Genomic DNA, 23416 nt, shown 5'->3' on the forward strand with positions numbered 1-23416 from the left:
GATGCTAGTGCTGCATTTCTACACATCCCCATAGGCCCGCACCGGCCATGATCCGAGCCATAAGTGGGCTGCCATCCGCCAATCAGAGTGCTCAGATGGAATGGATGGTGCTCGAGTTGTGGGGCAGCCCAGTGTGAAAGTGGGAAAGACCACCCCTGGCTCTTGGGAACCTGCCATCTGTGACTGACTTCTGTCTGTCCCTGGCCGTACTGCACCAGCCCCAAAAAGTGAGGCAGCCGAGACTTTTCCAGACGCCCAGGAACAGTTCAATTGTTCTTGTCATCTCTTTTCCTCGAGCCTCCCCCTGTTCAACGTCTATCCCCACGGACTACCTCTTTCGAGAGTTGATCTCTCTTTCTCTCTCTGTGTGTGTCTCCCTTTTTTGAACTAGTGCTTATATGCTTTATTTCGTTCCTTCCTTCGTCTAAGCAGTGCCCTTTTCCCATGCTTCCCGCTTAGTGCGGTCAAGCTTCACGAGGGCTGTGCTGGATAGACCACAAGACGTCGAAATTTGTCTTTTCGCACTGTTCAGGAACAGCAATTCAGACTTCGAAAACCATCACGGTCTCTTTTTTTTTTCCCTTTGCCCTTTACCGTTATTACGCCTAACATTCCGCACTATCCCCGTCAGATGCCTTTGCGACCATCCCGGGCCCCTTCCGCATTATTTCTCGACAATCAGTAACGGAGTCGAGGGTACGTTTCCACTGACGAATTGCCGGACGAGATATAGTTGCCATTAAAACCTGTTGGCTTTCGCTATTCCCAGGAATACAGCAATAATACCGCAGAAAGGGAGGTCGTCGAGGGCGACCCCGAAGATCCCTAAACCATGGCGTTTTTGTTCAAATCGAAGAAGAACCAACCACAACCGGGAGGAGCAGGGTTGCCACCCACAAGCAGGAACATACATACATCGGAGGGTGTAGTGCAGGAGAAGCAACCGTTTGCGAATGGCGGACCACGAGATATGGCCAGAATGGTGTCTCCAACACCCAGCGGAAGTATAAACAACTCCCTGAATTCCGTCACCACTTCCGGCAGCCCTGACCCAAGTCGGGTGCGGCAACGAGCGGACTCTGAAACACAGGTACGTCACAATTATATACACGCACGCAGTTCTCATAAAGGATATCTTTTCTAATTTATGTACGAGGTTCAGCGATCAGGATCATCCGCTGCCACCGGGTCACCCACAACAGGAACAAATGCTGCTCTCTATCCTTGGTCCCAACGACGCTTGAATTTCACCTCCGCAAACGCTAACCCTTTCCCCCGATATGGCGCTGCAATCAACTCAATTGCCTCGAAAGAGGGCGACATCTACATGATGGGTGGTCTGATTGACGGTTCTACTGTGAAGGGAGATTTGTGGATGGTAGAAAGTAGTGGCGGTAATCTTTCATGTTTTCCGATCCCAACGGTCTCGGAAGGGCCAGGCCCCCGTGTTGGACATGCGAGTCTCCTAGTTGGGAATGCATTCATTGTGTTCGGTGGTGATACGAAAATAAATGACAATGACATTCTGGATGATACCCTTTATCTACTTAATACATGTGAGTATTGCAGAGATCAAGATGAAATTCTGGATTTTAACTGACTTTGTTCGCCGCTTCAGCATCTCGGCAATGGTCTCGAGCGATTCCTCCCGGTCCTCGACCCTCTGGACGATATGGCCACACATTGAACATTCTTGGCTCAAGACTATATGTTTTTGGAGGACAAGTCGAAGCCTTCTTTTTTAACGACCTTGTTGCTTTCGACTTAAACGCTCTTCAAAGTCCTAATAACAAATGGGAGTTCCTAATCCGCAACACGCACGATGGTGGCCCGCCTGTCGGCCAAATTCCTCCACCTCGAACAAATCACACGACCATCAGTTTTAACGACAAACTGTATTTGTAAGTTCATCTTCCGGTTCACCAGTCCCTCTTTCGCACTTTATGCTGACGGGTATCTTAGATTTGGAGGCACGAACGGATCGGCTTGGTTTAATGATGTTTGGTGTTACGACCCCAGGACAAATAGCTGGTCAGAGCTTGACTGTATAGGTTTCGTGCCTTCTCCGCGTGAAGGACATGCTGCGGCACTAATAGGGGACACAATGTATATTTTTGGTGGTCGTGATAAGGACGGTATGGATTTGGGTGACTTGTCTGCCTTTCGTATCAGCAACAGGCGGTGGTTCTCGTTTCACAACATGGGACCTGCGCCGTCTCCTAGATCTGGTCATAGTATGACTGCATTCGGGAGACAGATTATCGTCATGGCCGGTGAACCTAGCTCAGCACCAAGAGATCCAACAGAACTCAGCATGGCGTATGTTTTGGACACATCCAAAATCCGTTACCCGAACGAACCCGCTCAAAATGGCGAGAAAGCTACCGATGGACGGAAAACGAGCAGTGAAAAGTCTGTGATACCCGCTGGTCGAGTTTCCAGGGAAGCGCAAAATGCCCCAGTGGACCAGCCGCGGCGAATGACATCCTCATACCGAGAAAGCATAACCGGCCCCAATGCGAAGCCACAAGGCGACCCGTCTCTAGGACCGGTAGGATCAAGACTCCCACGAGCATCCATTGCTCAGGCACCGGCAGGACCGCCCCCACCAGGTCAAGCGCCAACCCCTAACCCACGAATGAATGGGCAGGGCCCTCAGGCTCCTAGGAGTAAGACGCCAACGAAGCAAGACCGAAACTATGGCCCTCAAGTGGATACAGTACGTGCTGCTGCGGTGGATCGAGACATGCCATCTCCAACTATGAGGGGCTCTCCAATGGACAACAATCGACCCACAGCAAATGCAAGCCCTGTCTCTGGCGGTCGTCATACTCCGAGTAGTCAACCTCCATCAAGGATGGCTGCAAGGGCAATGGAGGCCGGGGAAGCCGCTCCACTCATGAGTGGACCGACCAGGCAAAGATCACTTCAGAAGCAGCGGCAACGAGCTTCAATGGACAGTACTGACGAATCCATTCTAGGCAGGCAGCCAAGCATGGATGGCTCTGTTGAGTCTCGAAACTATAGGAATTCACGCATCCTAGGTGATGAACCTAGGTCACCCAGACTCACTCCTCATCAAGAAGCGCTGATCAAGGAGCTTGAAGCGGCGAGAAATCGGAACGCTTGGTATGCTTCAGAGCTAGCGTTGGCCCGTAAAGCTGGGTATAACCCCACTCCATCTACCGGATCGGCACTTGATGAGCGTCCTCCCGATGTGTTTGGCGATGAAGATCGACCATTGATAGAGGCATTCCTTGCAATGAGGGCAGAACTTGCTAAGATGCAAGTGACGGTAGATCGCCAGGCTGCGATTGCATCCAAGAGAGTAGCCGAGGTCGAGCACCAACGTGATGCCGCAATCAGTGAAGCTGCATATGCTCGTGCCAAATTAGCAGCGCACGGTGGCAGCCAGCGTAGCACTCCGCAGTTGGAAGGAACGTCTCGTGCTGATGATGATACCGGTTCCGATCGCGCCGCAGATCTGAGTAGAAGACTGGCCATAGCCCTAGCCGCCCAGGCCGAGATGAAATCGAAGCTAGAAACCATGGCGATTGATCTCGAACAAGAAAAGAGGGCTCGCGAGTTAGCGGAAGGGACAAACGAAGCGACACGAAAGAGACTGGCGGAACTGGAAATGCAAAATCATGCTTTGGAGCTGGAAAGTTTGCGAGCTGAACTCCATCAACTGCAAACCCATGCCAGAGAGGAGTCTGCGCTTCGCTCGGAGGCAGAGGCCAATTTCAAACAGGCCAGTATTGATAAGGAAGAGTTGAGCCAGAAACTGGAAGACGTTACAACACGTCTCAAGGACCACAGTGGTAATATGGCATCGCTTCGTGAAGCTGTTGCAGCATCTGCAGCGAAGGCTTCTTTGATGGAGAAACATCTTGAGGAGGAGCGTGAGCGCCGGGAAGGACTAGAGCGGAAACTACTACAGTTGAGAGCCGATCATGAAGAGATGAGTGCTGAGTTGGAGACTGCACACCGCCGATTAAAAGAGGCTGAGGAATTGGCAGAAAGTCATGCTCGGGAGGCAGAGAGCCATAAACTTGCCTTTATCTCAGGTCTTGATCGTGCATCGTCAATTGATTCTGATAGCTCGATTCGTTCAATAAGCGACCAGCGTGTTGTAGCTTTGCAGGCGCAAGTCGAAGCAGCTACCAAGCTTGCCAGATCCAATCAGGCGGCTGCTGATGAAGCAGCGGACAAATTAAGACGTGCGGAAGAACGTATTGCAGGTCTTGAGGCGTACCAGGAGCAAGTTAGTCGTGAGGGTCTTCAGCTTCGCCGCCAATTGCAGACAGCCATCAAAGAAAGCCAGACTATGGCGACGGAGAACAAGGAACTCAAGTCGCAGCTCGAAAGTCAACAGCGCGACACCAGTGCTCTGGCCATCCAACATGGTGCTCTTAAGGATCTTTTGGGTGAACGGGGTGTCCATCCATCGGACAGCCGAAGGTCTCCTCTTCTTGACTCACCTGGGTCTCGATTTGGTACTCCCGAGCAAACACGTCTCCGCGAGCTCGAGCAGCAACTCCAGGCCAGCCTAAAGGCTCATGAAGAAACAAAAGTTACATTTGAGTCACGTGAACAAGAAGCTGACCGTGCTTACCGCGAGAAATTGGAGCAGCTTGAAAACGACTATCAGTCTGCTGTTCATTACGTCAAGGGGACAGAGAAGATGTTGAAGCGCATGAAGGACGAACTGGCTAGATACAAGACGCATGCCGCCACCTTACAAAGCGAGTTGGAGACTGTACAGAAGAATGCGGAGAAATCATCCGACTCACCGGCTCCGGCCTCTTGGGAGAGCGAACGATCCGAGTTGCAGAAATCACTTTCGGAGCTCCAGACGAACATGAGCAGATCTATCAACGAATTGGAGAGCCAGATCACCAAGCTTCGAGAGGACCTTTCCGCAGCACAAGCTGAGAGCCATGAGAGTCGATCGGCGCATGAAGCTGTCAAGCAAGAGCTACTTGCCGTGGCAGACAGGTCGCGTGCTGAAATTGAGCAGTTGAAGGAGGAAAATAATTTGCTAGAGTCCCGAGCGCTACATGCAGAACAGCGGGTCACGATGCTTCTTGAGCAGATGGTGACGTCTGTTGACAATCATCGCCGTCAATCTCAGCATGGACATGGCTTCAGCAGCATCTCACGAACTCATAGTAATGCGTCGACGGCGACGGCCGGCGTTCCCGATGGCGGCCGTCCTCGAGGTAACAGCAACGTCTCTCGTGACGATTTATTCTTAGATAACCGCAGCTCAATGGCATTGGATTCGCTAGCCAACGAACTGGATGCTCTTCGCAGTCACTGGGAGAGCACCAATCGCAGTCATCGTCTGAGTTCTACAACATTCGACCTGGAGGCAACTCCAACCAGGGAGACCCATGAGGGCACTACCTTGACCCCATTGAGTGAGAGCGTCAGTAATTGGCGACGGCGTTTAGAGGAAGAAGAGGCACGCGCGAGTAGTCCAGCTGTTGATTTCTCTGAAGGGTTGAGAACGCCAACTGCAACGAGTCATGCGAACGCGTCGGAACACTCTGGCAACAATATGATATAAGCTGAACCGTCTTGAAGATGAAAGATTCCCGCGTTTCACTGTTTGCTTTTTTCGTTTTGACTATTCTATCCACACTCATCGTTTTTACATTTTTATGTACTTCTATACCCACCTTATTTCCAAAACTGGTCTCTTAGCCTTTTGACTTGTTCTTTATTTCCTGTAATGGCAGGTACCATCATTCGATGTTGTCTGTCTCTTTGTTTCTTTCTGTGTCTTTGATTCCTTCTTTGATTTTAACGCCTATCACTCTTTGCGTCTTGTAACACATCTTCATCGTCATTTATTTTACCGCCTGATTGACCCGGATGCTTTTCTTGTTTCATGATATCGAAACTGTCTTTCTAGGGACTATGATGAACTAATTATGGCTGCATTTATTTTTCCTCGTCTCTGAGATATCATTGCTGTCAATGGAAAAACATGGTTCGATACTTTTGTTGAATGCCTCATAGCTGATGATCTCACATCACGCTTATTGAGTACACTTTACCAAACCCTCGAGCATTGGTCTCTTGCATAAATCATTTGCCAAGGCAAAGCCAGTACAGAGTACTTGCATTACATATGTATAGAGATCACCCTAATATGGCCCGTAGGCCCTGTAGGGGCAAGGCTGGGCAAGAACAAAGGGAGGCTGTGAAGCGGCTCAGCGGCAGTGCCCAAGGCCAGATTCCATAATCAATGTAAGAAGATACATAGAAGAATATCCAGTTGGCATTCGAATGAACAAAAACCACGTGTTTCAGTGAATCAGATCAGCATCAGGCCAGACTCAGAGAAAAAGAAGTGTCCGCTGTGGCGATGTTTGACCTTCAGTCAATCAGTTTCATCGTGTCGTACTATTGGATGGCAAAGTGACTGTAATCGGGCCTTAATATGTGATCTTATCGCAGGCTAATTTTAGGACCGAGAAGGGTTGAGTCTCGCCAAGGTCATCTGCACCTCTTCCACAGTGTAACTTTGTCTGGGTAATTCAGAATTTGCTGGGTGAAGATTAGAGAATTCAAGCAAACAGAACTAATAATTGTAAATATAATCAAGTAGGGAAGAGCAGCAGACGGCGAAGTGCCTCAGGCGCTCACCGACTAATCAGGGTTGGACTTTCCTCCTTATTCGCTCTTAGCGCCGGCCCAACCCCAAACCACTAACAAAATCTCTCACTCTCACCTCTCCTCTTCACCCTCTTCATTCTCACCCTCCTTCTTCCCTCTCTCTCTCCCATCAAATTCGACATCAAGACATCCTGTCCTTGATTTCCTTTGTATTCGACTGATAAGAATTTTTCTTTTCTTTCGTCAATATCGATAATTCTCGTCGTCAAAGGAACAGCCCATCGATCGGGTTTTCCCACCTTGCAACCCGACCGACCACACCCGACCGACCTTCCCAACCAACATTGGGCCTTGCTCAACTCTCAGCTTTCCCCTCTCTCACTCACCCTTAGTGGGATTACGATACACAGGTACGTTGTTTATTTTGGTTTTCTTAAACACTATCGATTCTTTCTATCTTTTCCTGTGTGTTGCTATCCTCTGGCTTCTGGGTGGTATTGCAATCCTGGCCAGCCTGGTGTCTCAGTCCCCGCGTGACACGCCCTTTTAGCAAGTCGGTCTGGCCAAGGCAGTCACCCATCCTTATCACCGTTACGCAAGGCTGGCAGCCAGGGTCAACCTTACCTGAAACCCACTGATCGTTTTTCTTTCTCACTGACTTGGACCTGTTTCACTATTCTCATTCTCTATTTACTTCCTCTTATCTTCTGCCTCCTACTAACAATTTCTTGATTATATCAGACATCAATATACTTCGGCAGCTAGGGCTGCTTCTCATTCAAGATGACGACCATGGACTTGCGTGTCGGTAATAAATACCGTATTGGACGCAAGATTGGAAGTGGTAGTTTCGGTGACATTTATCTGGGTAAGACGGCTTGTCTCAACTGTGGGAAGACGTGGAAAACTAACCCAATACTAGGAACCAACATCATTTCAGGAGAAGAAATCGCTATCAAGCTCGAAAGCGTCAAAGCAAAACACCCCCAGCTCGAATATGAAGCTCGTGTCTACAAATCCCTTGCCGGTGGTGTTGGCATTCCCTTCGTGCGTTGGTTCGGTACCGAATGTGACTACAACGCTATGGTTATCGATCTCCTTGGACCTAGCTTGGAGGATCTGTTCAACTTTTGCAACCGCAAGTTCTCGTTGAAGACTGTCTTACTTCTTGCCGATCAACTCATTTCCCGTATCGAATACATCCACGCCAAGTCCTTCATTCACCGTGACATCAAGCCGGACAACTTCCTTATGGGTATTGGAAAGCGTGGCAACCAGGTCAATGTCATTGATTTTGGTTTGGCTAAGAAATACCGTGACCCCAAAACTCACTTCCACATTCCTTACCGTGAGAACAAGAACTTGACCGGTACTGCTCGTTACGCTAGTATCAACACACACTTGGGTGTCGAGCAGTCTCGTCGGGATGATATGGAATCTCTAGGTTACGTGATGCTTTACTTCTGCCGTGGCTCCCTCCCTTGGCAGGGACTGAAGGCTGCTACTAAGAAGCAAAAGTACGACCGGATTATGGAGAAGAAGATGACCACCCCCACCGAGGTCCTTTGCCGTGGCTTCCCCAACGAATTTGCTATCTACTTGAACTACACCCGCTCCCTCCGATTCGACGACAAGCCCGACTACTCCTACCTCCGCAAGATCTTCCGCGACTTGTTCGTGCGTGAGTCCTTCCAATACGACTACGTCTTTGACTGGACCGTCTACAAGTACCAGAAGAACGCCGCCATGATTGTCGATGCCAACAATCCCAAGAAGGATAAGGAGACTGAGGAACAGCAACGCCGTGCTGCTCAGGCCGCTCCAGCGCTTGCCAGTCAGGTTGCTGCCAAGCCCGGTGCTATTTCCAGCCAGCGCCGCAAGGTCATTGAACGTGGCACCGTCGATACCCCGGACACCAACCGTGCAGTTGGAGGGAGTGACAGGATGTGAGTACTATGCTATCAAGGTTCCTTGTAGGGGCCCCCTTTTCTCCTTTCTCCTCTATGCGTTATGCGTTTGCTGGAATTGAGTGACGCTGGCCGTGGAGGATAATTTGACAAACCAAAAAAAAAAAAAAAATTCAAGACTCTGACTAATCTCATAGTCTTCGGCGTTAGGCTTCGTTCTGCTTCTAAGGGTGCTGCTGCAGGTGCATATGGATCTGCTGGTCACCGTGCGAAGCGGGACGATGGTACTGGAGCCCAGTGGTATTGATACATTGCAGCATGTTAGCTCTTGAGCACACCTAAACCCCATTTTCTTTGAGCTGATGCTCCTGGTTCTGCTTTTGTTGGACGACAACAAGCGACCGACCTATGGATCATTATCTCCATTCTTTATTTTCTCATGGACTCTTTTCTCATTCATACACGACGCGCACCAGAATGATATTTCGACTTTTCACATTTCATGATTCGGTTAATGGACGCGGTTTCGGATGTGTCGATTGACGAAGCATCTTCGAGCTGGTTTCTTTCGACTTCGATTTCGACTACACAGTATCAATTCGTTCTATCGATCTCGCCTACCGATCGTTTCCATCCAGAACGACTGTGTCTTGCGTTTTCTTAATCTCGAAACATGAAAGTCGTGGCGCTATTCTCATACAACCCATTTCCTCGGCTAGTTTTGCTCTGTTCTGAAGCATGTGGGAAGAAACATCAATTTCTTGTTTTCCACGAACGGCTATGCGGAATGGAAATGTGAGATGGATTGAGTTGACCATGAGTGGTTGATACGACAATAAGACGTTATCAACCTCATCTTTGTGTGTTTGTTTGATCATCATTTTTTTGCCCATCCCCCTCCCCTTTTTCATTATTATTTCGCGATACGATGTGTTTTGCCCCAGATTGCTATATTGATTTTGATGATTTGTTATGTCGACGTGAGTTTGATGACAGGGGACGGGTGCAGTTCAGTGGAGTGAAGAGAGCTCACCAAGGGGAAATAGTGTTAGTTGGATTGATATGCAGCTTCGTTGTTGGCGATGGAATATGACAAGTTGCATGTTGGTGATGGCGATGGATGAATAGGGTCGCTTCCGGGGTGGTATTCGGATTCACGTCGAGCATGTTATCTGTATTACGTTAGTCAGCTATTTCTACGAGTCAAGTTGCTTCGCGTATCTCTCGTATGATTTGCATAGTCGGTAGTTGCCCACGTGCATAGGTAGTTGTACCCGTCCATTCACTATACACAAAACCTTCTACATATACGTACGGAGTAGAAGACTAGTACTAGAACCCCCCGAGATGAATAAACGCTTGGCCTTCTCGAATTCATCAATTCCAGCAAAGCGCCAAGTCCTCCTAGTTTGGTTTACTAATCATCCCAACCGCCCTGTCTACGCCAAGCACTCTGATGACTCATCTGATTACTCCAGACACAACTTTTATCTGATTGGATAGATTGGAGGAACTACTCGCAGCACGGAATTCTTCTCGATGTTTTGGTGACAAGTCTTAGTCTTGAGTCTTGACACCTGGGTATGTAGTATATTATTAATGAGTTAATGAGTTAATGCGGTAAATGGCGCTGTCCAATGCAATGCAATATTGCAAGGGTACAGTGCAATGATGTAATGCAGGTAAACGTGCTAATTAAAAAGGTTGGAATATGTACGACCGGCCATCTACAACACACGGAGCACGTAGTTTATTTCTTCACTCCGGAGGAACAGGAATGATTTAATTGATTATTCACCGGTAGGGCTTTTAGATCTACTCCGTTAGAATGGAATTTGATGATTATGTAGTGAACACCGGTGCGGAGGTGTGGAGGACGTGTCAGTTAGAATGGCTGGAGACGATAGTGATCTCGTCGTAGTCCAGTCCTCGGCTATGCCGTGTGGCTTGGTGAAGTTACCGGAAATATCAGTACGGCGTACTTCGTATATTATAGTAATTCTTGGGATATTTATATTTAGGCTGTTAATATATATATTTACGACTCCTTGAGTAATCTCATGAGTCATTGGTGAGGTGAAGATACAGTGCCTATATAAATAATTATTCCGAGCTAATAATTGACAGCAGTCTCGGTATTATTGTTCTTATTTAACGCACCCTTTAATTGCTTTCACCGCTTAACGTTTCGGGCATTGATCCTACCTTATCAGGGCTAGTGCGTGCGGAATTCGGTCTATTTCGTGGCCAAAGTATTTTCTCCATAGACTTACCCAAGAACGGGTACGGAGACTCCGTGGTTTTAATCAAAATCGAAGCTTGCACAGGAACTTAAATTGCCCTGAGTTTTGCATCTCGTGGTGTTGAGTGCCGGTGATTTAAGTATTGGCAGCTTTGACGCCGTACGGACGTTCCTACTCAGACTAGCATATGCGGAGATGCTGCTGGGAACTCGGGCAATGGTCAGATAAGGTATGGTATATTACTCCCCCGTTGCAGCGTTGCTAGCGTAGCACCACGCAGATTGTAGATCTGTACGTGAGCTGGAGATATACGATGGGCTTATATAGAGTTCAATCAAAGTCTAGGAAGACACTAGGAATTAGGGCAGGTCTCGCGAATATTCATGCCCTATATTTTATACTTGAACAAATACGTAAACGGCCTTGCGGACGACTGTAATCAAGGAATTATATAAGCCGGCTTAGCAACTAACATTACCTTAGGGACCTTTCTTCTGCATTAGTTTCATCTCTGGCATGTCAGAGCCTAAACTTTAGGTCAATACGCTGACACTAGTTGCAGACCCAACAGTCAATGGGTGGTAACTCGCCAATCATCAGACAGACAGCTAAGTCCAGAAACAGAATATGTACGTAAAGAGTCATATCTGCCCGAATTGGCATATGGATCTAGTCTCGGTATACCCCGCTGACAAATTTACGGAACGGTTCCGTAGTCGCGTTCAATTGCCTGTTCGTCTTAATCTTGCTCTTTGCATCTTACGTGGACGGTCTCGTAAGATGCCCTCTTATTACTTTACTTGGCGGGCTAGTAACTAATCGATGAATCATAGATCTAGTTGTTCTAGTTGTACCACTTCTAGCCTGACAGGGAAGGTCATGTTCCTTACTTAAGCCTTCCAGCAGTCTGAAACATCCAAGCCCGTTTTACAGTAGTCGATAAGCCCCTAACTTAGAGGTTAAGATAAGTTAATTATTTCCAAGTCTGTCTGTCATCCTCACCTTATCGATCCCTATTATTCTGCCTCTGCTGCAATTGAGTCTTCTCGGCTTCTTCTCGGTGTTCTCGCCCTCGACAATGTCGACACTCCGAGGCCGTGGTATACAAGTGGTTCGCTGTCCACGTCTCTGTTTCCTTCGCTCTCGTTCTTTCGTGATTAAGTCTAATCGCCGGTGTCGTCCTCGTAAGTCCCAGGCTCTAAAGGAATACGTGATGCTGACATGCTCATGCTCACTCTGAGTCTCTCACACTACCGTAGTGTACCGCTCTTGCATAATAATTCCACCCTATGGTAAGAGTATGTGAGACTTCCATACTCGACCACTCCCGGCTCGTAGTGGATCAGGATGAACTGCCAGAGGAACCTTTGGGTTTGCTCGCCTTAAATTTAAAAAATCACATGGGTCGGTGAATTAGAGTTAGCCGCGTTTTTTTTTTATTATTTCCATTTCCATTATTTCCCTCTAATGGCCTGCCTAGCTGGCTAGTTTACATTAAGGTAGTTTATCATATATAGTCTGTCAACTTAGTCAAAGCTTCTTCGTCTACCGCTTCTTTTCTCTTATTTTTTTGCCATCATCATCATCATTATCATTATCATTATCATTATCATTATTTTGGAAAAACATATTTTGCCTCCACAAGACGGGACGAACAACGTGTCGGGCTTGGACAAGAGAATGCATCTGTATTGAAGTCTGAGTTAGAGCTTTCGTAACAAACCACCGGGTACCCCTCTATCTTCTTCTTCTCCTCCCTAAGATCTAAGACATCTTGCGCTTCTCCTAATTAATCTTCGTCCCTTCCGCTCGTTCTTTTTTTACAATGAACTATTCATACTTCAATCCAGCGGCGCTACAACAGCCCTATCAACTGTTCGCAACAATCTCACCTCCGAATGTGGACGATAGGAATACAAATAATGATTCCGCCATGTCACAGTCCTCGGTAAGTGCTTCACCTTATGCAATGCCGATCGAATGGAAATCTACTCCACATCTCCAATTTTCTTTTTTTTCTCCATCGAAGGTCGAAGATAGGGCTCGAATTGTCTGGTCTTATTACATTAACTGAATTACTTCATTATCTAACTTGACTAATATACTAACTACTAATAGACACCCTTTGAGTATACTACCTCCTTCCCGGGGAGCTCATCCTACTTCTCGGGTCCCGGCGGCGCAGTCCTTCTCCCTCCCCAGCAACAACATCAACATTCCCCTTCCACCGCAAACTATTCCCGACACAATTCAAATGATATGAGCAATCCCAACGCGGACCATCTGGGACAGTATATATTTTCTGAGTTTCTTGAGGATCCTTTGGCAGCCGCCCAGACGTCGACGCGGAGTAGTAGTGAAGAGAAGGATGTCACCACCCCTGCACAGGATAGACGAAAGGCTCAAAATAGAGCTGCGTATGTTTTGTCACTCACCATCCTCTGAGCCAAAGGGCCGGATGCTAAACGTTGACAGTCAACGAGCCTTCCGCGAACGCAAAGAACGCCGCGTCAAGGAACTAGAGCAGAAATTGACCGATCTCCAAGCCCAATCCATGACCCTACACGCCGACAACGAACGTCTCAAGCGAGAACTAGCAAAAGTCGCCACGGAAAATGAGATCCTCCGCGCCACGTCGTCGACCGGCGAGGCCATAAACGACGATACCAACAACCGCAGCAATCACAACTCTCCAATCGATGACGACAGCAATAAAGCAGCATCGTCATCGACAACAGCAATAATTAACGGACCCAAAGGTTGGGCAGCCCTCGACGTCCGTAAACAATATGCAGCAGATTATAAAACCGGCAATTTACCGCATCGAGTGGTCCTCAGTGCGGAGAACGGTGAGAGATTACTCGACACAAAAGCGACGTGGGATCTGATACAGAACCATCCATTGTTTCAAAAGGGTCTGGTCGATATCGGCGATGTCTGTGAACGATTAAAACCCTTTACCAAGTGTGACGGGCAAGGGCCGGTGTTTGAAGAGGGGAGAGTTCGAAAGGTTATCGAAGAGAGTGTGGCGTGTGGGAATGACGAGTTGATATAATATATGTTATTTTTTCCCCCTCCTGTTTCGTTTTGCGCATTTTATGGATATTGCAGTCCTCCACTTTCTGGTGGGGAGATATTTGATGAAATATTCTGGGTTTGCGTTTTAGCGTTGGCGTTTATATATATATATATATATCAAATGATAGTTTTTCTTATTTACGTGCATATAGTTACATAACAGATTGCTCAGCTTAAAGCTGTACTTGACTCATCATTTCTCTATACCGAGTACCTATAACTAATCCAAAATCCAAATATATGTCAGCTGAATGGCTCAATAATCCTGCCCAAATAGGTGTTTACCAAAAACTGTTCTTGTATTACTCATACCCGAATTGACACGGAAGTTCCGTTTCCAAAACGGAAATTGGTCTCTACACTTTCCTTTAAATTTCCACGTGATAGGCTATATTCTTTCAATTTCAAGTGAGCAAATCCCGAATAAACGGCCGGGAATCGCTAATATATGCTCTATCTGTGAGAGTCATATATGGACGTGTCAACAGTGGAACCCCGCTGCGTTACCAATAACCTAGTCGACTCCGCATCTCAAAAGTCTGGACCTGAAGATTGGATCTGTCACAAACTCAAGACTTTTCAATACTCAATCAGCCAATACTCTCGTTAGACTGAATCAGCAAATGTCCTCACTCGACAGTGGCGTTTGTCAGAAATGTTTCTCACATTTGAATCTTCTCAAGCCAACAAGACCGGTCTCCGTAACCCAAAGAAGCAAATCAGTCCCACGTCAATAACAACAAGACGAAGCGAGCGACTCAACAGACGCCGCACCACGCCACGAGCGTGCACATCATGTCGTCAACGGAAAATAAGATGCGACGGCGAAAAGCCCTGTGAAGCTTGTCGGTGGTACAAAAAGGCCGAATTATGTTCTTATCCCGAACGGGAACGGGGGATGGGGAGAGAAAGGGTAAGATATTAACATCTCAAGGAGGAGAGCACTATAGACTCAAATGAATAGAATAGTCAAGAAGAGCCGGCACACTCATCATCCGACTATCGAAAAGCATTGGAGAGGTTATTTCCGGAAACTGCGCCGGAGAATATTGTTCATTTATCAAGGGAGAAATTGCTGGGCTTGATATCAAAGAGTTCAGCTGCAGGATCGCAGCATCATGATTCAATGACAATTGCTACTTCAGCATCTGTAGAGACACGCCATTCAACATTGTCGATTGAAAGGCCAGCTGGGCTGGAGTCTCTACATTCTATACCGGGGGAACAGCAGAAACGAATCCACCTTGACGATGAAACGCAATGTATCGACGGTTCTGAAGAGGAGTCTATTGAACATATATCCGACGACGTCAATGCATTATCTCTACCGGCTCGAAATCTCACTTCGTACCTGGGTGTATCGTCGATTCAAGCTGCTTTGAAAGTCATTGCGTGGCTCCATCCAGAATTGGACTCGCATCTTTCGCGCCTCTCTTCCAAAGACCAGCGTCGTCAGCATCATCGTCATCAAGAACAACCCGGCGTCTTACCTACAGAAGAGCAAATGCTAGATGCCTACTTTACCAATTTCCAGTCCTTTGCACCACTCATAGATGAAGACACCATTCGCTCGACATTTCTGTCCAACCGCCGAAAGGACGACAAATGGTTAGCGTTACTCAACATCATCTTCGCATTGGGCAGCATCACAGCTGCAGGTGTGGATAACCACAACCATCGAACATACTACGAACGCTCAAAAAGCTATTTGAACATCAACACGCTGGGTAATCCCAGTCTCGAAGTCGTTCAAACCCTAGGGCTTATGGGTGGCTGGTATTGTCACTACATCAGCCAGCCGAATCTTGCATATGCGCTCATGGGTGCATCGTTGCGGATGGCGGTTACTCTGGGTCTGCAACGGGAACCCCCTTTGGATAGAAACCTGCCTGTGATTGGAACCGGGTATCAGGAATTTAAGCGTCGGGTTTGGTGGTCTCTTTGTTGTCTAGAGACGTGGGGTCATGAAACGCTTGGTAGACCGAGTATGGATTTCTTTAGTCCAAGCATTACGGTCAATCTGCCTCGGGTGCTTGATAAGGTCTCTCTCTCCCTTTGTCTCACAACTCCGAAGACTTTGATATGCTGACAGTAACAGGAAAACTACATCAAAATCCTCCCCCTAATCGAAAACGTGCACTTCATACGCCTCGCTTCTAAAATCCAAGACTCGCTCGCCGCACTACCAACCAAAACATACTCGGAAATGCTAACCCTAGACTCTCAACTCGTAGCATGGTGGAACAATCTCCCTCCCGTCCTGAAGGATTGCTCGCCTTGCCCAGAGTCCATCTGGCCGGTACGAACAGTTATGCGTTGGCGATTCTATAATCAGCGTATCCTCCTCTATCGTCCCTCGTTACTCAACTATGCCATGCGACAGATCCCGTTTGTGGCAGTGAGAGATGAGGAGAGAGTGGTGGTTCAACGGTGTTGTGAGATTGCCAAGATGGCGATTGAGGATATTTCGGGTACGACGACTTCGACGATCGGGATGAATCAGATGATTGCGTGGAATGCGGTTTGGTTAGTTTTTCAGGCTACTATGGTTCCGTTGATTTTCTTGTCTACTTGTTCTACCGCTGCTGCTGCGACACAAGATGATGGGGAGGTTGAAAGTTGTAAAGTGCAGGTTCAGACTGCTATATCAACTCTGGATCGTATGAGGGTGTATGGACATACAGCCGAGAGATCCCTGGAAATGATTTCGGCTATTCTGGATACTGTTTTGGGTATTTCTACTGTGAGAGCCTATAATTCAGCAGGTCTCAATGAAAACATCGAATCTCAGAACTTGCCTCCTATGACGGAGCATCAACCGATTACTCGAGATCGAGTTCTGGATTGGACTGCTGCTGCTACCACTTCATCGTCATTCGACAATTTCTCCTCTCAGCATATGTGGGAGTATCTAAGCTGGGGTGAAAGCAATGATCTTTGGCCGGAGTTGTACACCAATCTCGATCCTCAGGATAGTCAGATTGAGGGTGCGGATTTCTTCAATTCTAACTAGTGTATACTTTTGCTTACAAACAGACTATTGACCCAAATACCGATACTTCAACGGAGCAGAACTCTCATCAAGTCCCGTAACTATAACCACCTGCTCATCACCGGGAACAATATCCATAGCACTATCACTAAGCCGCACGTTATCCCTCTCTTCAAATACAAGACATTTCACGGGCCTTTGTGCGCTGATTTTGAGGATCTGTTGCTTCTCTCCGGTTGATGATGTTCTTGTTTCTGGTTTTACTTCCAGTCCACGGTCTGAGAAATCGAGGTATTTGAATGGTTGCGGCCAGTCGATGTCCCTCGCCACGATGTCCCCGCCTACCCATAACCGTGCAGAGAGGACGTGTGGCTCTGGCTCGGCGATGTGATCTATCATCCCGTTCGTGAGCACGTTTGTAGTGCCGTTCGGCTTGATGACAATATCTTCAAAGATCATCGCACTGCGCAGCTCTTCACCAGACACAACCGATATGAACCGCAACTCGACTTTTCCACGCAACACCTCCTGACGACTACTAGCAATCCACACATCATATCGACTACTTGTCGGCGGTTGAGCGTGCACAACACTCCAGTCATGGTGTTCACGCCGAACACCAATCGCCACCGACTTTAGGGCCCTTTTCACTGTATAATAGGCCGGTTTTGGGCGTAGGAAGTAGTCTACAATTGACCACGAGATTGTAGGCCAGCAGTCGTTCAATTGCCACAGCAATGCTCCTCCGCAGTGTCGCTCATCACCCCATTGTCGACGCCAGCCCGTGTATCCGAACATCATTGTCTCGGCTTGTATAACTTGGGTGAGATAGATGTACGTCTATAAAACATGAGTATTTCTTATCAATAGATAGGTACAGACAACAAACCTCCAAATCCGTAGCCGTACGCACATTCTCCACCAAATATGTCGCCAATCGCCGCTCATGTCCATCAGCCTTATTATGAAAATCCAACACATGCGATTGTGGGAATTTGTCTGCCTCGTTTTCGACAAAGTATTCTATCGTCGACATATGCGGGAATGCCTCCATGCCAAATTCGCTATTGAACCGGCCTCCGAGGGATGCAAAGATTTGATATTTTTCTTGGCTTCCGTGCCATACTGCTACACATTAGCAAGGGTCACAGAGTCAAAGACAATAGGGGGTAAGGGCTACCATTCCATTGATGCATATCTCCAACAGTAGGGTCGGATGTGATTTTCCCATCGCCCCAGGGACTACCCGGATGATAGAATGTTCCTGGTGAGTGCTCTGCTACCACTTCTAGGAGTATCTTTTCATAGATATAACGTGCTGGAAAATCTGTCTTGAGCCAGTTTTCAGGGTTCTTATCGTCATAGTGATAGGTGAGTTTCGCCTGCTCCTGGACTTGATAGTCTTCATTATTACCGACATAGATTACGATTGAAGGATGATGGCGTAAGCGTTGTACATTGTAGATGGCCTCCTGTCGTATAGATTCTCTCATCCGAGGCCAGACTGGGTAGTTGCCACAACCAAACATGAAATCTTGCCATACTAGGACGCCTAGCTCATCACAAACCTCATAAAATCTATCATCTTCATAGATACCACCTCCCCAGACTCTATTTGAAACGGTCAGCCGGAAATCCTAGAAAAGATGATTCTTCATACCTGATCATCATCTGTCCGCCCGCTACCATAAGCTCAATCCATTTCCTATACCGCTCTGCAGTTATGCTAGGCAGCAGACTATCAGTAGGAATCCAACAGGACCCTCCACAGAAAATGTCGACTCCATTAATCCGGAAGAAGAATGATTTTCCATGCTTATCTGGCTGTTGGATGACTTCAGCGGACCGAATACCGAATCTTTTGGATTTCTTATGAAGCTCTTTCCCGTTGGACCAAAGTGATATAGAGACTTCGTACAATGTCTGAGAACCGTAGCCATGGGGCCACCACAGTTCTGGATTAGTCAATTGGAATTCCGCCTGGACAGTCTGATCAGTAGCATTCACGGAGATGTTATCCTGATGTGCGAGTTCTTGTCCTCGTAGAGTCAGACGGAAGGAAGCAGTGCAACTTTCCAAAATTCCCGCTGCGTCAATCTTTGCAATCATCGTGACGCTCGCCTTCTGATGATCAGAACTAATACTTGTAATCTGCGGCCAGAGATCCGCTACTCGAGCCGAGTACACCTCCAAGCGAACTTCACGCCAGATTCCAGCCGTCATAATGACCGGACCCCAATCCCAGCCCCAATGATACTGGGCTTTGCGTACAGCCAAACGCGCCATATCGCCATTAAATCCAACCCATTTATGATCAGGATGTTGGCTGCGTATCTCCCGTGCCCTAAACTGAGCGCAGTCGAATTTTATCTCTAGCACATGCGGCCCTTTGGCAATCAGAATATCGGTAATATTAACCCGGTAGCCCATGAACATGTTGTCACTCTCGAGTATTTTCTGGCCGTCAAGTGTGACGGAGGCGAATGTGTCTAGACCGTCGAATACCAGGGCCACTGTCGCATCGGCGGGTATTTCGGGTTGTTCGAATTCATGTCGGTATATCCAGGATTTCTCGTTGACCCAGCGGGCTTTGAGTTCGTTGAATCCGATATAGGGATTTTCCAACCTGTATCGTGGGAGTTAGCCATTACTGTGTTAGACAACGTCGTCTGATGACCAACTTGTTGTTTGCGATAAGATCCTGCTGGGCTGTAGAGGGAATTGATGGTACTGGCATCCACGCATCTGATCCCTCATCATCTACGTCTCTGAATGTCCATCCAGTGGACAGTCGTTTCTCGAAAAAGGCCATATTTACCGTCACTTCCGCCTGATAATGTCCGCGCACAAAGAAGTCGATTTAAGCAAAGTTCATGACCTTTATACCGCCACTAGCATTTATATTGGATGCATCTATTTAGCCTGTTGTCGTATTTCTGTAGGCGAAGTGACTGGGATGTGGAGATGCTTAATCGAAAGGGTCACGGAGTTTAGATTCTTTGCCCTGTTTCGGAAAGTGGGAGGCGGAGGTCGATGTTCCCCTCCTTTTCACGGCATAGACATGAAGCGATGCTAATTACATTATTTTCTCCTGGCATATACGTATTATTCCGAGTAGACTAGGGCTTTCTCTCAATGAGTAAGATGAGTAAGTCAGGCTAACATGGAGGGGAATGAAACATGGCATCTTTGGACCGTGTTACATCTCCGAGCCAAATATAGAAGCAATGTCCTAGAGAGTCTTATTGACAACCCCCCTTGACTGTGTCGAAATCTCTCTCAAAAACATCCTCATCCTCCCTAACGACGCCTCTGATGACTTCATTAAAGGCTCATACATACTTGTTGACTGCTGCCGAAACCAAATCAAATCCATCCGAAAAAACGTCAGCAGCACAATTTTGACTGTCTTCTCCCGGAATGCTGTCAATTATATCTATAGCCTGATCCGTCAGCTGGGTCATTTTGTTGCTGATATTCTGCTTGGCCACCGTTAATCTTTGTTCCAACTTTTCGGCCACATCCATCCCAGTCATGAGTTTGAAGTCCGAGATAAAGCTAGCCATCTCGGTATTGATCGTATTTACCATGTCGTAAAGTATGTTTTGCAGCTTGTCATATTGTTCCTTCAGCTCAGGGTCAAGCCGGGAGGTGCCCTCATACGAGAGGCGGAGAAAGATTGTTGAACATGACAGCTTTGAAGGCTTCATGTTTCTGTAATAAGATCGGCTTGTGTCTTGGATCAGAGGAGGTTTGGTTGCTCATGGTGATGATTCCAGAGCCGGGAGCGAAGTCTTCTGAATAGTTCTACACGAGAGAAATATTGTCCTGTTGATTACGGAAACCTGGGAATCCTTACGCTTAGTGGACTTTATACTTGTCGAATTATGAGGATACCACTTCGGTATAAAGTTGCGTCTCATCAGCCAGCCACCTCATCAGATTATGGGGTGGACATTAACCTTTCGTATTTCTCTGAAAAGTTATTTCAGGCATACATGCATATGTTAATGATACGTTATAGGATACAAGGTCTTTCTTTTGATTTTTTTAGGCTGGTTTAAAAAGTCAGCTGACTGTATACTACATAGGTAGTCCATGTTGTATTTATACTTCCAACTTCTTAGATCATAATATCCAGCTCGAAAAGGTTAGAATGAAAATACAAGACTATGCCATGGAACTGCCAGGTCCTCTCCAGGAGAGAATTCGGACACCGACTTCCATGAATCAACTTGAGAGATTAAGCATCATCCTTCACTGCTACCACGCGGCTGTTCTGGTCTACTGCTATCTCGGTACCTCGAATCGACACTTTCACAGGATTACGTGCTTCAAAAATCTGATCAAGTTCCTCAAGCTAGAAAGTAGTCAGCAAGCCGAATCATAAATATTGAGAAGGGATCATACTGTTCGGTTCTTGGTTTCAGGAAGGAAAAAGTACATGATGACCGTCTGAATGGCATCCCAGACGACGAAGATGATATAAGTCTTCCAACCAATCTTCTCAAGAGAAACCGGCCAAGCGAACTGATTGAGGAGACCGGAGGCATTAACGGCAAGGGCAGAAAAGGCCATGCCCTTGGCACGCATCTCATATGATAGAACCTCAACCGGATACAAGGCTTGAAGTGGCGTGAGACAGAACGAAAAGACTGCACCGAAAATGAAAATAAATCCGAGTGTAGCATTGGAAGCATTGTTATTGAGAACTCCACTGGAATTGTATACCTGGCTTGAGGCAGCTAGGACCGCGACCCAAACCAGACAGCAACCAGCCATACCGCCGAGCATCAAAGGGCGACGACCTAATTTGTCGACAAAGGCTGCACCACAAAGTGCAAAGAAGAATTGGAAGCAAGAATAACCCAAGTTGATGTTGGCTTGGGTGATGTCGGAAGTGAATCCAGCTCCCTTGAGGGCTGGAACCATGTAGTAGGTCAAGACCCCATTGCCAGCCCATTGGGCGAAAATAGCAAAGACACAGTTGCACGCGAGACGGTAGAAGTTGCTTCGGCGGTTGAATAAGCTGCGGTAGTCCCAGAATTTTTTGTCCTACGGTATATCAGTAGTGCGTTCTAAGAGATAGGGAAGAAAACATACGGAGCCATCAACGTTCAAATGCGTCTCATATTCAGAGATCTGTAATTTGACCCATAGGGAATCACGATTTCCATAGCCATGCCACTTTGTCAAAGTCTCAATAGCCTTCTCCTGTTTCCCGTGAACATACAGCCAACGAGGGGATTCAGGGATCATCCAGCAAAAGCTAATAATGAGGCCAGCAAAGACCATTTGCAGCCAAATGGGAATCTGCCAGGATTGGTTGGTGTGCAAAGTAATCGCGCCACGAACAGCACCAGACGAAAGAATCGAACCGACGAACCAAAAGGTATTGCAGTAACCCGTCACCATGCCCCGATAGACAGGATGGGTTGTCTCGACAACGTATATAGGGCCTGCTGCAGCGGCGATAGAGACTCCGAAGCCGAGTATGAAGCGGCCTCCCATGAATTGGCCGGCACTTGCGTTGGAAATAGTGAGACCACACACGATCGTACCGAGGACAATCAGAAAACTACCTAGGAACATGCCAACACGACGACCCCAGGTATCAATTGCAGGTCCAACAAAGGGGAGAGCACTGACACCACCAATCTGATACATAGCAGAGACAATGCCAGCCCAGATCCCTGAATCTTTACCGTGGAAGTGGTCGAGGAAAACCGTGTTGGCGAGAAGTCCATTGAATAGCGCTCCATCAAATCCGTTCATTGTCTGACAAAAGAAACCGACCAGCAGACAGAGGAACAGTGAGATGGTGGTTGGATGGCTCAGTTTAGGAGGCTCCTGGACCAGGGCTTCGTTGAATGCTCCGCTGCCAGTAACCACCCGGAGAGTAGTGTGCTCCTATAGTTGAAGTAATTTCTCAGCAATATCCAGCTATTGAATGTTCCTCTTTGTACCTACCACTTCCTCCGAGGCTATAGCGGCCTTATTGCCTTCGATGTTCTCATTCCGCTCCATTCTAAGATTGTTTGCAAATCAAGAGACCTTTTCGATATGTAGTCTTGAAAGTAAGGGGCAGCACGCATGATCAAGATCCGGGGAAGCCATGGGGAATCGATTTATAGTCATATTGAACATGGTATAGCCTCTAAAAGACTCATACCCAGGAATATACTAAGCCAGAATGGACACGGACTTTGACATCCAAAAACGACCGTCCGTCAGGAAAAGCACAAGATTGTTCGGGGTTTCGTGGTATACAGTTCCTGTTTTGGTCATTCCGTCTCCTCCGTGTTGAATTTGGAAACCGGATGCCCACCATATCCTAATCGAGAACGGAATCAATTATGTTTCTGGCAGCATGGCATGATCTCGGGGATTTAGCGGGCGACAAACTTTTTTCATGTTCGAATCTGGGGAGTCTGGGGTAGAGTTACAGCTGCCGATCCCAGAAAATGAGGAGGTTTCAATACAGGAAGTTTAATTTGGTTTATGCACCTGTACATTAGAAGAAAAGGGCCATGAGAGACTAAGGGATTAGGACTCAGCTAAAGTAGAGA

General features: G+C 47.3%; 6 protein-coding genes across 7 annotated transcripts, besides 3 other annotated features; 4 read left to right on the forward strand and 2 right to left on the reverse strand.

The window, feature by feature from the left end:
• Positions 1-832: 832 nt before the first annotated feature.
• Positions 833-6086, forward strand: TSTA_034200 (cell polarity protein (Tea1), putative; the record flags this gene model as incomplete). Its single annotated transcript, XM_002480569.1, has 4 exons — positions 833-1090; positions 1157-1556; positions 1619-1901; positions 1963-6086. The coding sequence occupies 4 exons, from the start codon at positions 833-835 to the stop codon at positions 5570-5572; spliced, it is 4551 nt and encodes a 1516-aa protein (XP_002480614.1). The 3' UTR covers positions 5573-6086.
• A 643-nt stretch (positions 6087-6729) lies between these two features.
• Positions 6730-6795: a microsatellite.
• Positions 6796-7410: 615 nt separating this feature from the next.
• On the forward strand, positions 7411-9826 carry TSTA_034210 (casein kinase I, putative; the record flags this gene model as incomplete). Its single annotated transcript, XM_002480570.1, has 3 exons — positions 7411-7495; positions 7550-8600; positions 8745-9826. 2 exons carry the CDS (start codon positions 7411-7413, stop codon positions 8575-8577), a joined length of 1113 nt encoding a protein of 370 aa, XP_002480615.1. The 3' UTR covers positions 8578-8600; positions 8745-9826.
• A 2524-nt stretch (positions 9827-12350) lies between these two features.
• TSTA_034220 (bZIP transcription factor (Fcr3), putative) lies at positions 12351-13962 on the forward strand. Of its 2 annotated transcripts, XM_002480571.1 has the most exons (3): positions 12351-12725; positions 12896-13194; positions 13253-13962. In XM_002480571.1, the coding sequence occupies exons 1-3, from the start codon at positions 12603-12605 to the stop codon at positions 13830-13832; spliced, it is 1002 nt and encodes a 333-aa protein (XP_002480616.1). In that variant the 5' UTR covers positions 12351-12602; the 3' UTR covers positions 13833-13962. The 2 variants fall into 2 exon arrangements, with proteins under 2 accessions (XP_002480616.1, XP_002480617.1); XM_002480572.1 differs by lacking the exon at positions 12351-12725 and having other exon boundaries at positions 12800-13194.
• Positions 12352-12393: a microsatellite.
• Positions 13953-13973: a sequence feature (AT_rich).
• Positions 13974-14510: 537 nt separating this feature from the next.
• On the forward strand, positions 14511-17142 carry TSTA_034230 (C6 transcription factor, putative; the record flags this gene model as incomplete). The annotated part of the gene is made up of 3 exons (XM_002480573.1): positions 14511-14768; positions 14820-15896; positions 15954-17142. The coding sequence occupies 3 exons, from the start codon at positions 14511-14513 to the stop codon at positions 16866-16868; spliced, it is 2250 nt and encodes a 749-aa protein (XP_002480618.1). The 3' UTR covers positions 16869-17142.
• TSTA_034240 (beta-mannosidase, putative) lies at positions 16893-19659 on the reverse strand (the record flags this gene model as incomplete). The annotated part of the gene is made up of 5 exons (XM_002480574.1): positions 16893-17687; positions 17737-17972; positions 18028-18458; positions 18508-19473; positions 19529-19659. 5 exons carry the CDS (start codon positions 19657-19659, stop codon positions 16893-16895), a joined length of 2559 nt encoding a protein of 852 aa, XP_002480619.1.
• A 1431-nt stretch (positions 19660-21090) lies between these two features.
• On the reverse strand, positions 21091-22874 carry TSTA_034250 (sugar transporter, putative; the record flags this gene model as incomplete). Its single annotated transcript, XM_002480575.1, has 4 exons — positions 21091-21207; positions 21258-21902; positions 21951-22757; positions 22818-22874. 4 exons carry the CDS (start codon positions 22872-22874, stop codon positions 21091-21093), a joined length of 1626 nt encoding a protein of 541 aa, XP_002480620.1.
• Between the last annotated feature and the right edge of the window lie 542 nt (positions 22875-23416).

This window comes from Talaromyces stipitatus, genomic scaffold (genome assembly GCF_000003125.1).
Source record: "Talaromyces stipitatus ATCC 10500 scf_1105507295541 genomic scaffold, whole genome shotgun sequence".
Classification (NCBI taxonomy): Eukaryota; Fungi; Ascomycota; class Eurotiomycetes; order Eurotiales; family Trichocomaceae; genus Talaromyces; species Talaromyces stipitatus.